General features: G+C 41.0%; 1 protein-coding gene across 8 annotated transcripts in view; it reads left to right on the forward strand.

The window, feature by feature from the left end:
• The window catches only part of inpp4b (inositol polyphosphate-4-phosphatase type II B), a 179,712-nt gene that overhangs the window by 85,974 nt on the left and 79,789 nt on the right, over positions 1-13,949 (forward strand). For all 8 annotated transcript variants that reach the window (XM_039613418.1, XM_039613420.1, XM_039613421.1 and 5 more), the window contains one exon: positions 8,664-8,775. In XM_039613418.1, the coding sequence (XP_039469352.1) occupies positions 8,664-8,775 (112 nt within the window). The remainder of the gene's footprint in view (positions 1-8,663; positions 8,776-13,949) is intronic.

Genomic DNA, 13,949 nt, shown 5'->3' on the forward strand with positions numbered 1-13,949 from the left:
TCAGCATCCATCCTGACACCTTGAAGGTGAAGTAAGAAGGCCCTTCTGGCACTTTTGTCTTCATTAGTCTGGCGTTCTCACGTGTTCAAGATGATTCTGTTGGTTTTATGCTGAGTTTCGAGTGAAAGAAAAGGTGAAACGTTGAGCGCAGCGTCAGCCGAGTGCTTTAGAAGATATGGAAATCGCTTCCCATTATGCTGTTATTGTGTTTATCAGAATGTCCCTGCCGCTGATGTCCTACAGTGTCAAGTGTATTGCTTGAACTAATATTAGCCCCTGTTGTCAAATAATATCAAATCTCCCCAGTGCCATCAGCACCCTTTATCAGTATGTTTAGCGCTGGCCTTAAACAAATCATTTGTTTGGCTTTCTATACCAGATGTGAGACGATGATAAGTTGTGCTTCTGCACAGTAGCACATTTATCAAAACTGATGAAATTAATAACCAGCATGACATCACTTTTTTGTGAACTGATTAACTTGTTTAAAATGTGAAGGATAAATAAAATTCATTGCTCTGATTTTTGGCACTTACAGTTTGTCTATGTTAACATTTTGGACCTTTTTTTGTAGTTTTCCATTTGATTTTATGTTTCATGCACAATGAGGAAAGTTACATAACAGCACCAACCTTTCCATGATGGAGACACGCTTATGGGTCAACAAGGCTGCCGTGTCAAGAAAATTTTAGGTCATTTGCAGGGACAGATTGATAGTTTGAGCTCCTTAACTCCAGAGAATTACACCTTTTTCAAAGTTAATATAAAGCTACAGCCAGCAGCGAGACTCCTGAAGTCATCATACAGTGACTCCAAGAAGTTGTCCTGCCCATCCTTGACTCAATCCAGCACACACAACCACATCATGATGGTTTCACACAACCAAGAAATAACATTTTACTTACAGAGTTTTAGAGGCACTGTTCAAACATTTGTTGCATTTGGACAGAGCTGAGGTTGCTGTGCCAGCCTGTATGCTAAGCTAAAGGCCTCTCTACTCTTATTTAACAGAACACCTAAGGAAATAAGCTTAATAACACTCAAATCACACAAACAGTAACAACTCTATCCATCGTCCTCTGTCCTCCAGTTGATTGTGTGCGTATCCTCTCAATACTGTTGGTTAGCTTCTTTTTCATTGAGATCAAAGGAGTCTGTTTCCCCCCAGGTTTATATCAGTTTGTTGAAAAAGGATTAAATATGTCATTACATTCCAAATGAGACTATGAGATTTTTTAGATCCATTTGTCACAATTCAACACTTGCTGTTTATTGCGCTTTGCAAACGTAGCGTGATAGCTGGGTTTGACCCCTTACCACTTAGGAGCTGATTGTGCTCCACTTATTGAATAAGTGGCTATGAAGGTCATCTGAGCGTACAGTATACTCCGTCGTGCTGCTCTACCTGCCCTCTTCCACTCAACCGTCCTCTCTACCAAATTGTCATTGATCTGCGTTTAGCTTTTCTGTGACTTAACACCGAATACATGCCAGACACACAGCTGACTGACTGGAACTGTTTATAAGAACGTTCACGTCTTAATTGTGACAACATGCTCATACTATATGCAAAATAGCTTCGGTGCTGTGTGTAGCTCAGAGAATTGAAAGCAGGCAGCACATACTGGATATGTGTGCTTCTGTTTGTTGGGTGAGGTGAGGAAATAAGCAAAAACAATATTTCTACCTGTGATTGACACTCAGTGATTGCTCCTTCCCTGTTCATATCTGGTCTTAAATTCCATTTTTATTGTTTGGCACATAAAAACTGTCATTTTTATTTAAGGATAGATTGTTTTTTTTCTAAACAACATAAGGATTTGCAAAAGCACGTTGGAAGAGTTATTGGTGTTTCGTGCTCGCGGTCTCTTTCGAACAATTTCAGTGTCGAGGGACAAAATCCACTGTCCTTGTTCAAAATGCATTATAAGAAATCTTTAGAAGTCTGAATGAAGAAAATTGAGTATCCTCAAACAGGGTGCAAAATTCCTCCCTTGTGTTGGTGTCCCTCTGCTGCTTCTCTGCTGCCCATGAAGCCGCAAAGAGGGAATGCACTTTGAAAAATACTTGCTAAATCTATCTAGCTCACACTTATGAAGGTTAAGATGCACCACAGAATGCATTTTTGCCCAGAACAAAGGTTGTGGATCGTCCCACATCAGTGACAATGAAATAGCAGAGAGTAGGAGTTTTTTTTCATGTGCGCGCACTGCAAAGTTTTCGGCAATCAATAATTCTTTCATGTACATATTGGTGGGTCAGTGTTGTTTTAAGGGAGACTTAAAATGTGAGTCTATCTTTAGATTAAAGATATCCTCGGGGTGGGAATAGCCAGTAATGCCATTATGGCGCGTGTTTTTCATTTTGTGCTGACACATACTGCTGGGCTTAGCATCAATCCCAGTGTGTTCTTTTAAATGCGATTAAAGCGCATGGTCTCACAGTTTTGTTTATTTTGATGTTTGTTTGTTCTTTCAGTTTCTGCAGGCAGTGGAAGTCTGTCAGTTTTTGTCTTTTCAAGATTATTTTTGGGAGATTTATGCCTTTATTTGGAGTCTGTGAAGAGAAACAGAAAATTAAGGGAAGGAGACAAGGGGAATACATCCATCTGTTTATCCGTAGTCGGGGGTGGTGGTGGGAGGCTAAGAAGGGTCTATTCCAGGGTGTCCTCCAAGCTGGGCATGCCCAGAAAACCTCCAGAGGAAGGTACCCAGGAGAAGTCTTGATGCTTGAATCATCTCAGCTGGCTATTTTTGACGCAAAGGAGCAGCAACTCTGAACCCCCATAGTGTCTGAGCTCCTCACCCTGAGCCCAACCACCCTACAAAGGAAACTAATTTCAGGTGCCTTATTCATTCATTTACTACCTAGAATTCACTAGTTTTAGCAGCAAACTGAAGTAATTTAATAATAATAGTAAGAAGACGAGGCAACAGTGGTAGTGTGGAAAACAGTGGACTTGTCGGTGCAAGACGTGCATGAGGGTGGAGATGTAGCTGAGTGTTTTAAAGCAAAGAAAAACAACATGAAGGAACCATGAAGAGAAGCTCGGAGGTCATGACACAGCAGCCAGGCAGGAAACCTAGTGAAGTGTCAGCAACAGCTTTATAGTCTGGGAACACCCGCCTCAGGTCTTCCCATTTGGTACTGACAATCCCTGCCCTGCCCACCAGGTACCTGAAACACATCCAGAGGAAATCAGAGTTGAGAGGAAAAGGTGGGGGGCTGTCACAGCTGGAACATCGATTGACTGGCAAATGAAAAACTTCACCTTCTGGCTTAACTCTCTTTTCACCAAAACGATCCAGAACACCCGCGTTACTGCTGCTGTTGCTGCATCGATCCGCCCGTCCGACTGAAGCTTCATTATACTGCAACTCATGAACAAAATGCCAAGATACTTAAATTCCTTCGCTTGGGGCATCGTCTCATCCTCAACCCAGTGGGAGCAGTCCACCGTTCTCAGGCGGCCGTCGGAGAATGATGCAGCAAATTGTCTGGCTGAAGAAGGAACTCGGTGCTAAGTGTGATTTGCGACCATGTAGTGTCTTCCTAAAAAATAAAAATTGCATCACCCCAAGTCTGTCAGTTTCTTGATGTGTTCTCACATAAACTTCCAGACAGCAGATGTGCTTTAGGGTGTTAAATTCTATTGAGATAATGCCTCGGCTGGTAGCAATAGTACTTTGTACGCTTTATAGTTTAACTAGTTTACACTGAAGCGTCCCTGTAGGCCTTTACTGTATGGAAATGACTATAATTTGATCTGTAAGGTTTCTTTAGAAACAGAGCTGTAGATATTTACTAAATACCATACTGGCCCATGAATTAATCACAGTTTCCTGTGCTTTTCTGATAAACGCTTTCCTATCAAATCGCTTGCAGCTAAAGTTTTTCAAATTCAGTTAAACGTATAGCAATTGTCCCACAACAGTCATTAAGTGCTTGCTTGTGAGCCGGAGTCTGGATTGATGTGACTGGCTGAAGAAATAGCATCCATTCTGGATATTTTTTCCCCACCTTGCTTCTTCTGTGAAAATAGCTTATCCCAGATGGTTTCTGACAGCAGTTAAGCACTAACATAAAGTAAATGTAGTGTGAAGACAGTTCTCATCATGCAAGAATAGTAGAGTGTGTGTGTGTGTGTGTGTGTGTGTGTGTGTGTGTGTGTGTGTGTGTGTGTGTGTGTGTGTGTGTGTGTGTGTGTGTGTGTGTGTGTGTGTGTGATGGAACTGGAACAAATAGGATGTGTTAAAACTCACAATTGTCTGCAAGTATCAATCTTCCGCTGACATAGCTCCTATTCTGCTTACTACAGATGTATTGCATCCGACAAACAGATTCGTTTTCTATTTCAGAATTTTACAGTTTGATCTCATTGATGTATTCCAGTTAATCGGCTTGTTTTCAATAAATGTTTGCCTGCTTTGCCTTTCAAGTTTAAAAAAATCCTGAGCCAGAGAGCCGTTAAAATACACTTAATTCTAACACAGAACAGACTTTTTACAATGGATACAGAGGGTGTTTCACATTCATTTTTGATTCAGACTGAATATATGCACATGGTGTAAGTCTCCTTCATCAAGTGAAAACCAGGGCAGTTTTTTTCTCAGGGAATAAATTTCAAGTGGTCCAGACACGCCAGAGAGAGTGTGCTCAGTGTAAGTGTCCCCTGGTGATTCTGTCCAGCTCTATGAACAATGCCTGCAGTACAGTCTTATTGATTGAGTCAGTTCCCCAGTTACAAAATGCCCAATTACTCAGAATCACATGATTGTTGCATTTATCCCTAATGAAAAAAAAAAAAAATTAGCATTAGAACTATCACTTCTGAAGCTGGAATTCTCCATTATTACTGTCCCGTGTCCTAACATCTGTCCTTAGTGAAAACTAGCCAGGGCTATATTTAGCCACCGGTCCAGCTTTATATAGGTCAAGAATCCCATCCACACTTCCACTCCTTCACTTCAAGGCTGTAGCATATTTGTTGCCATTGTAGGATCCTTTTTTGAATTTTCTGACCACTTCCATTAACATTCAGCTTTAAGGTGTCCTCAAGAGTTCTTAAACATGTCTTCTTTTGGCAAAACACAAATAGTTATTTGCGCGTTCTGCTGGGTAATTTAGTTTCTCACTGTTAAAGCAAAACCCCTTGCAAGACTGAAAGCCACGGGTGTTTTTGCTTCTTTTCTGTGGCTATCAGGTGTTTCCCTCCTTGTGGCATCCCACAGAGAGAAAGCCTGACAACAACTGAAGCTTTGCTGCTTTGAAGTGTTTTGATGAACTTTTCCCGCCCACGGGCTGTTGAATTCAGCATTATTGTCCTTTTCTTGACTTTGCTCTACAAACCTCTTTTCTTTTTTTTTTGGTCCACAAGAGAGCGGAAACAGGATTTTTGTTTGGTCAATTTTGCGCCTGCGTTCATCCATTTAACCCAAGTTATCTAAACTTGTAGACCTTATGATCTTTGACCATTCGCTTATTTTCAGAGTAATGACAGGTTGAGTAAAAACTATTATGATGCCATATCTACAGACAAAGACAAAACAGTCAGTGTAAATGAGGTACTGTGTCTCCAGACTGTACACCGGGCCCTGCGTTGCAGTGCAAGCCTATTATACCAGAGTATAACTGCTCATTTCACCAAACAAACAAAAAAAGGCAACCTTTGCCATCTATCATCAAAGAAGCAAATAATAACAGTAGTAATGATAGTATTTCCAATACCAGTAGAAAAATAATGACAGTAATAATATTACTGTGGAAAACATGTAACTCATAATGAAACTGAGGTCGCTGCTACATTGCAACGCACCCATAAATCCAGCTAAACCACTGGGCTGGATAGACTTGCTCAAACCAATCAAAGTGGTAAAATTAGTTTTCTTGGTTGCTAAATGTGGTGGTTTGTAGACACAGTTGTGTCACAGATCCTACGTACAGAAACATCAATTTGGCAACGTTGCTCAGGTCGTTGCCTTTTGCTCATTTGAATGAATACACACATCTCTTTTTTAAAGAGTTTTAATAGGTGGGTGAACCATCAGCAGTCATGTTAAAGTGTTTCATACTTTGAAGAGCCATGCCAAATGAAGTTTAGTTTGTGTTTTCACCTGAAGGTTAATAATAATCGAGGTCGGGCTTTTACATGTTCAGTCCAAAGACAAGCATGTCAACTGCATAACTGGTGTTTCTAAACAGGCTGTGTGGAGCATGTAGGTGATTTCTTTGTGTGTACTCTGCTTCCCGGCGACTAAAAAATTAGTACACGACCTTTTGTAAGTTCACAGTGAGGTAAGCCTGATGAAGCAGCTTAACTTTAAAATGCTGCAGCCTAACAGAAAAAGGGAAAAAAGTTTTTTGGGGGGCATCATTAGTGGAAAAGATATTGTATCATTAGTAGATAAAAACTGTACAAGAAGCAAAATTAAGATATGATGCTCAGCCGAAGCCTCCCGTCTTGTGCAGATAATTGAAAGTATTATCATTTGCACAGTGCGGTGTATACAGTGTGTACTTAAGACATATAGCTCGTACATTTAGAGCTTATTAGTACAAACTGGCCATTTGAAACAAATTGCATTGCATGCTCCCACGCTGGGAAATGTATCCGTAAACTACAAGAAAGCCTTTCAAAAGGAAATAACTGTTAAATGTAAGGCACTTCCCTGATAACTAATTATTTTTTGAATTGTGCCAGATTCACAGCAGACATTTTAAGCACATTATTTTTGTCACTTGAACAAAGCCATCTGATTAAGTGTTGTCATAAAAGAGATCCTGGGCCAATTAGATTTTAAAAAAAAAAAAAAAAAAAAAAAAAGATGGGCTCCCAGGCAAAGAACAATCTGCAGATTTGTTTCCATGCCAGCTCCAACAGACGGAAAGTGACGAGGAGGGAGAAGAGGAGGGAATGTGGGAGTGGAGGGGGAAGAGTCTTTTTTTTTCCCAACAATCACTTCTTTTTCAACAACAGCGCTCATCAAAACCTTCTAAGTTAATCGGAGGTCACTTCATGCGCGTGCTAAATGGCTTTAGTTAAAATAAAGGGGTGTCTCTGAAGACCAGGCATCCTGTCAGAGGTCTCTAACCTCTTCTGTGCTTGTTTTTTAATGGAACAGAGAATTGGCTGTGCAGTGATTGAGCTAAATCGAATCATCCCAGCCCCTTTAAATAGGCTGCAGAAGAGTCCTTTTCCTCACAGACAGCAGTAATATAAAAGAAAATTGTATTTGAGTAGGTGCTGAGTTTATGTTTGGCTGCAAATCAAAACAAAAAAAAATCCTAATATATCTCTCAAAGGCATACTGTAAGTTAATTACGTTAAAGCAATTCTAACTGAGTCTCTTGTCCACCTAAATGGGGAGTTTCATTAGTGGATTGCGGCGCAGTAATCTAAAGAGTAGGGGGCCACTGTAACCCCTAAGGTTTGCCTTGGGAGGACTATCACAGAACGCGATGCATGTTAATCTCCATTTCCTCGATTATGTGTGGGCCGCTCTCAGCACATAACGTTTGTTCAAAGTCAGGGTGACTTTCTTTTCCCGTGCTTCGGTCCTCTGTTGCGCAGGCACGGGTGGGAGCACGCTAAGAAATGGGGAAGAAACAAGAAGATGAGCAGAGGAGTAAACACTGAGACAGGTGTCTGGCAAGGGACAATGATTAGATTTATAAACCAGCCAATGTTATTTTCTCTGCTTGGAGACTACTGTAAGACATTAAGTGCTAACTGAAGCTCCCAGGGTCCCACTCCGCAGACATTTTCCCTTCAGTCTCCAACCTCTCGCTCCCCGTCCTCTTCTCCAGTTTTCACTCACATTGCTTCCCGCATCTCCTTTCTTACCTTTTCTCATGGGTGCCTTTAGATTTTCTCCTTTTGTATCTGCCCAAGATGGATTGGCCTCGAAAGCATCCTTTTTGCTTCCATCACCATCCTTGCATTTTCTTCTCCTCGGGCAGGGGTGTGTCATCCATCCTCCTGTCTCCCCAGACCAGTGGCTGATGCACAACATCCAATATTTTCTCCAGCTGGAGTGGAACTGAGCACATTAGGGATGGGTCTGTTAAGGTGATCAGACTCGCTCCCGCTATACCCGGGGACCATTTTTCTTCATTTGAGAGCGTCTGTCTTGCTGCCAATACTATAGATTTTCTATCAGCTCCTTAATCATGGCACCATGATTGGGAAAGTGATTAGTCAGGTCTCTCCGATATGAAAACTCTAGTATCAATTTTCATATCTGTCGGGGCACATAGCCTGGTTTAATAAACCACTATTTGAACAGTTAGATGAAACGTTCTTTCCTTCACCCCCATCAGCTTCCTGCTGAAGCGCGCTGGGATTTTATTCTGCATGCAAAACTCTTGGGCAAAATCTGTCAGGAAAAGGAATCGCCGCAATGCAAGCCTCCATGTCCTGATTCCACTTTTTACTCAAAGCTTTATAATTTCACAACCCGTGCAAGGCTGGAAATAAGCTTATTAGGTTTGCCGAGTCAGGGGGGGCCTGACATGAAGATTAATATTTCTGAGGCCCATAGAGGGGCAGTAGCTAGAGGAAAAGATCATTTAGCAGATGTGACTTTTATTTAACAGCTTGAATGAAGAGGCCAAAAGTGAATGTATCTTTCTCTCTCTCTCTCTCTCTTCATGTCTTGCTTTAGGTCATCTGATGGTGTGTGCACAGCAGGAACAGTGGTGGTGAGTCGTCTGAAGATGGGGGAGATGGAGGAGGTTGATGTGGACCAGATCACCACAGACATACCGTCACAGAAGGTAAGGTTAGCAGGCTGACTAGACGAAGCAGGAGCGGGAGTCTCCATGTGCCAGACGCCTCGTGCTAATACTAGGATTAGACAGGCACTGCACAAGTCCTCCAATGAGATTAAATAAACTTCAGTGAAACCTAATAGGGATTTACAGGATGTGAGTACGTTTAATGTCTGAATGCCTATATGTTGATACCGAAAGGGTTTTAAAAGAATGATATTGACACACATACACTCACAAATCTATTTGTGTCCCTCAAACCTTTATGCATTCTTCTCTGCTCTTAACTGGGCTCTGAGATCACACAACGTCATCATCAGGAAGTTAAAAGAGGAAGAAAGAGTATTCTCCTTCAGAGTTTTTGAGGCGCTACCAGACCGAAAGTAGAGTTGTGCATATGTACTCCTGATTTGATTTCTGCATTTATTTGCACATTCCTAAGAGGCCGTGATTTGTCAGGTGAATTCATGCTGTAGATCTCAGCAAATTCAATTTTTAAAAAAAACAACAAAGCTCTTGGGATATTTCTCATCCGTAAATAGGAACAGCTTTGTAAAGCAGCACAGAGGCCTGCTGTTGATTTCCTGTTTGTGTGGATAATTGTGTGTTTTTTGTTTTTTTTGTATGTTGTGTTTGTGTATGCGTGTGATTCATGTCTTATATAATTGACTGAGGGCCTCTACATGGCTGACTGGCTTTCTGTTCTGCCCACCCCTGTTAATGGTGCAGGGAGGTTCCCTGCTAGGCTCCAGCGTGTCACTGAAAATCTGCCCATGTCGCCTTGATGAATGTGTTGCCCTATGCGTGTGCGTGTGTCTGTGTGTGTGTGTGCGCATTTGTCTTGTCACAGCATATTTCCTTGTGTGTATCGTTGCTGTTGTTGAAGATGAAGGAAGGAAAGAAGGAAGGGCTATGACAAATCCAGAGGAAGGCTCACTTTAGACTCAGGACTCTCTTGTAGGGAAGTTCTCTTGTTCCCTCCTTGTTCAAGGTACCTTAGTCATGTTCATGTGCTGCTGCCTAATTTACATATTTGCACATGCTTGTAAGTCTGTGTTTGATCAGTCCGTGTCATCGCTTAGGTGGTCGCTGCTCATGAATATCCCACTGACCCTGCAAAAATAATCAGCTGAAGCAAGAAAGACACTCCAGTCACCTTTGATCTGATCTCTTTACATATTTTAGTCTTCAAAGAGCCATCTAACAGATGCTGTCCGCTGCCTACAGTTACAATGGGACTCCTTTTGCAGCTGAGGCCCTTAGCTCATTGTTAATACTTGTCATTAGACGAGAACCTTACTCTGTGAAATCTGCCCATTCTGTCCAATGGACACAGTTTACTCTGGAGTTGGTGTGTGTGAGTCTGTGTGGCTGCTGTTGGTTGATGTCTGTTTTATTCAGGATCAGTTTCTGAGCTACGAGAGGTGATGGATCGTCCCTAGCAGTCATTAAAGTCCTTTTCTGGGGACAGATTTGGCTGTCTGGCTGTGTTAGATGGTTCATCAGACAGGCCAGGGCTGGGATACAGCGAGCATGAAAGATTGCTAGTTGTCAGCGGTTCACGTTGCTTTGATGAAGAAACCCAGGCATAATTCAAAAAAAGAAGTAGGGACATCATTTTAACTGGTGTGCATGTGTGTTTTTATGAAAAGCACAGTGTAAAGTTAAGAGTACAGCTTCACCCCCTTTCTGTGTGAATTTGACTATTTGATACATTTTAATGTAGCGGTCTGCTACATTAAAGCCCCAGGGTTTGTATCAGTTTCTTTCAACCTTTTCAGGACCAAAACCTCAAGAGTAAAAAATGTAAGAAATAAGTTAATGATCTGCTGCTACACTGTAAGCTGTGGTGCTCAGAACGTCTGGCTTAATAACTGCTGGCCACAGTACTCCAGTGCAGAAGCTCTAACCCTAACTCAGTGTTATTTCACAGTCACCCGACACAAAAGTCAGATTTGCAGCTAATGTATCATCTTTGTTTTATATATGCTAAAACATAACTTTTGTCTAGCACTAAAATCATGCAATCCTGTAATTACCTTGCAGCGTCAATGATAGTCATATTTTTATTTTTTAATCAATGACCATACTGGGGGAGGTGGGGGGTATCCATATCCCATTCCCTTTCACCCTCATTACCTCACCATTACACCACCGCTGCTTCAGTGTGAAAACTACCACCAACTAAATACATGAGAAATGAAAAGGATTCAGACCATCACATATTACAGGAAACACAAAAAGTCCTAGAAATATACCTGTTGAGTGTCTGTCAGGTTTTTCCCTACAAGTGATCTGCAGCTTTTTAGTTCACCTTGTTGAATTGCTGTTATGCATCGGACCTGCGGTTTGCGACATCCTGCAGTTCGAAACAGTTAGAAATAGTACATGCACAGTTTGTTGCCTTTTCAAGTGATGGAGGAGCAGCTGTAATGGGCCAACAGAAAGTCATTAAACCGAAAGTCATTAAACTCCAAATGTCTGCTGTTGGTCTCTGTAAATGGAACAGGATGTCTTCTTCCTGTACAGAGATTTACAGATTTGGGTAAAAGAGGGTGACAGACTGAAGATGAGGACCTACAGGAAAGGAATCTACTTTAGTGGAATATTTATTAACTCTTTCTTTAGACTGACAGCAGTTTGTGCTGTTGCATTTTGACATTTTCTTCAAATTAAATAATGGAGTTAAATCGGTGCCTTTGATCACGAGTGTCTGAAGAGGAAATGGTGAGCGTGGGGACATTGCACATATGAATTTAATAATAACTACATCACAATTTTATCTTTTCCCTAAAGGTAAGGAGTACGTAATCCGTTCCATTTTTTTGTCTGTTTGTTAGCAGTCTAGCGTCCACAGTTTTCAAGAGATAATTTTCAAATTTTGTATGATGGTAGATACCAATATAGCTTGAACAGGTTTAACTTTGGTGAAAGTCAGGTCAAGGTCAACATCAATGTCACACCCAGTGTGAAAATCTGTAAAAACTTTATATTGCCCAAAGTGTTTTATGGATCGTCTTCAAACTTCACAACAATATACCAGCCCTGGGGGGACGTGAGTACCTAGATTGGCTAAGCATTTGGCCTTGACCTTCACTGTTAGTGTGCAAGGTCAAAGTTGACCTTCTTACCTTGCAGTAGCGCAGTACAGTCTCTGCGTTTTGCTGAGGCTTAACTGTTAATTGTCTACATCTGAAAAGGTGTGGATAAAGGCCTCAGGTTGGCTTGGGGGAGAACCCACTTCTTACCGTAATGCTTTCTGGGCTGTCATTATCAACTAGTTTAAAATAAAACCAGTGTTTCTACTAGAGATGGCACGATACCACTTTTTTATGTCCGATACCGATACCGATATCATAAATTTGGATATCTGCCGATACCGATATTAATCCGATATAGTGTGTTTTTTAATCAATAAAACTGTTTTTTTTTAATATCTTGCTGCATTTTGTATAAGTTCATACTCAAGTTTAAATAAACAACAACAACACTAAAGCTATTCTGTTATACCTGTATGTAAAAAATACACTGCACCCAAAATATTTCATAGTTCAGCAATACTGATCAATCTAATAAACTTAAACCTACTCCATCCTCCCTATTCTGGTATTTTAAAGAGTACTTAGCAGAAATATTAAGCAACCTAACTAATAGGGTTGCAAACTCCCAGCAAAAAAAAAATAGGGACCCACCCCCCACCCTCCACCTCATGATGCTTAATCGACGTAATCAACTTTAATTTGATGCAGTGTGAAAAAAAATGCACAGAATTAAATTATTTTTCAAGAATAATTAAATAGATTCAACATCTTTCTTCAACAGAATTGCAGACTGCACAGACGTTACCTTCCCAAAGGAAAAAGTACTATAGCTTACTAGGGTATATTAGACTTAACACTTAGTATATACAGTAATGGACTTCTATACATTTTACATCAGATTAAAACTTTGGGTGTAAGATTCAGATAATTATTTATTAAAAGCTCGACATTTTAAATGAGAATAAGAAAGAAAAGTATGTCTTTGTGCCCCCTTTTCCCTGTTCATGCCCTATCGGCCCCCCTGGCTAAACTTTACTAGATCCGCCCCTGCACAGTTACCAGCCGTCAGCTACGTAGAAAAGGATCCTGGTGTAGAAAGTAATATTAAATAAATTCTAACGACAGCTTATCAAGCTTAAACGTGCTGCTGTTGTTCAGCCGCTGGTTTCCTCTTTCTGGTGCAAAGTGGGCCAAAAACAAACAAGAGAGACGGACTCGCGACAGAAAAGCCGATCAGCTGATCGTTAAGTTCACGATTGAAGTAGCGGCAGGAGAGGGAGAGAGAGAGGCCGTCGCTCCATATATCGGTTGTTAAGCTTAACGTGGGAATGCTTTACAAACATTCAGAGATGAACTTACACACTTGCTTTACCTCTCTCTGGGATAACTTCCTCGGAGATGAAATGCTGGATTGCTAGTGAGGCTACAAATACACACAGCCGCTCTATCACATGAGCGCACTGCTCCGACGTGCTACGGTTATGAGCCGAGTTATGCCATGTCGCAAGTTTTGTGAGGTGCTTTTTTGATATTTAATGGATCGGATTACATTTTTTATTTCTCACCGATATCCGATCCAGCAATTTACGTCAGTATCGGACCGATACCGATACGAAATATCGGATCGGTCCATCTCTAGTTTCTACTAACTCTGATGTCAGTCTCCACTTTATGTTGCTGCTTCTGAGCCAGGTTGTAACTGTGGGAACACCCACTTTTTCAGAAAATTTTTTACAGATAGATAAGTTATCAAGATTTTGTTTTTAAAAGAAAAAAAAGCAGAAAATATTTAACACTCAGCCAGAAACAGAGTCGCCCTCTGTTGGCCTTTAGAGACAGCTGCAGGTTTATGGCACTTCCACATGCTTTATATTTTCAGATTGTCCATATTTTTCCCTCTCACACCCAGCTCGTCACATCTATCCCTCGCTGACCCTGGTTATGTCCAGTGTTTCTTCCTACTAGAAGGGAGTTTTTTTACTTCCACTGTCTCCAAGTGCTTGTTCATAGGAGGGTCGTCTGATTGTCTGGGTTTTCTTTCTATCAGTGTAGGTGTTTATTTCACAATATAAAGCACCTTGAGATGATTGTTGTTGTGATTTGGCACTACATAAGTAAAACTGAAATGAAATGAAAATT

The sequence above is a fragment of the Oreochromis aureus genome, linkage group 6 (genome assembly GCF_013358895.1).
Source record: "Oreochromis aureus strain Israel breed Guangdong linkage group 6, ZZ_aureus, whole genome shotgun sequence".
NCBI lineage: Eukaryota > Metazoa > Chordata > Actinopteri > Cichliformes > Cichlidae > Oreochromis > Oreochromis aureus.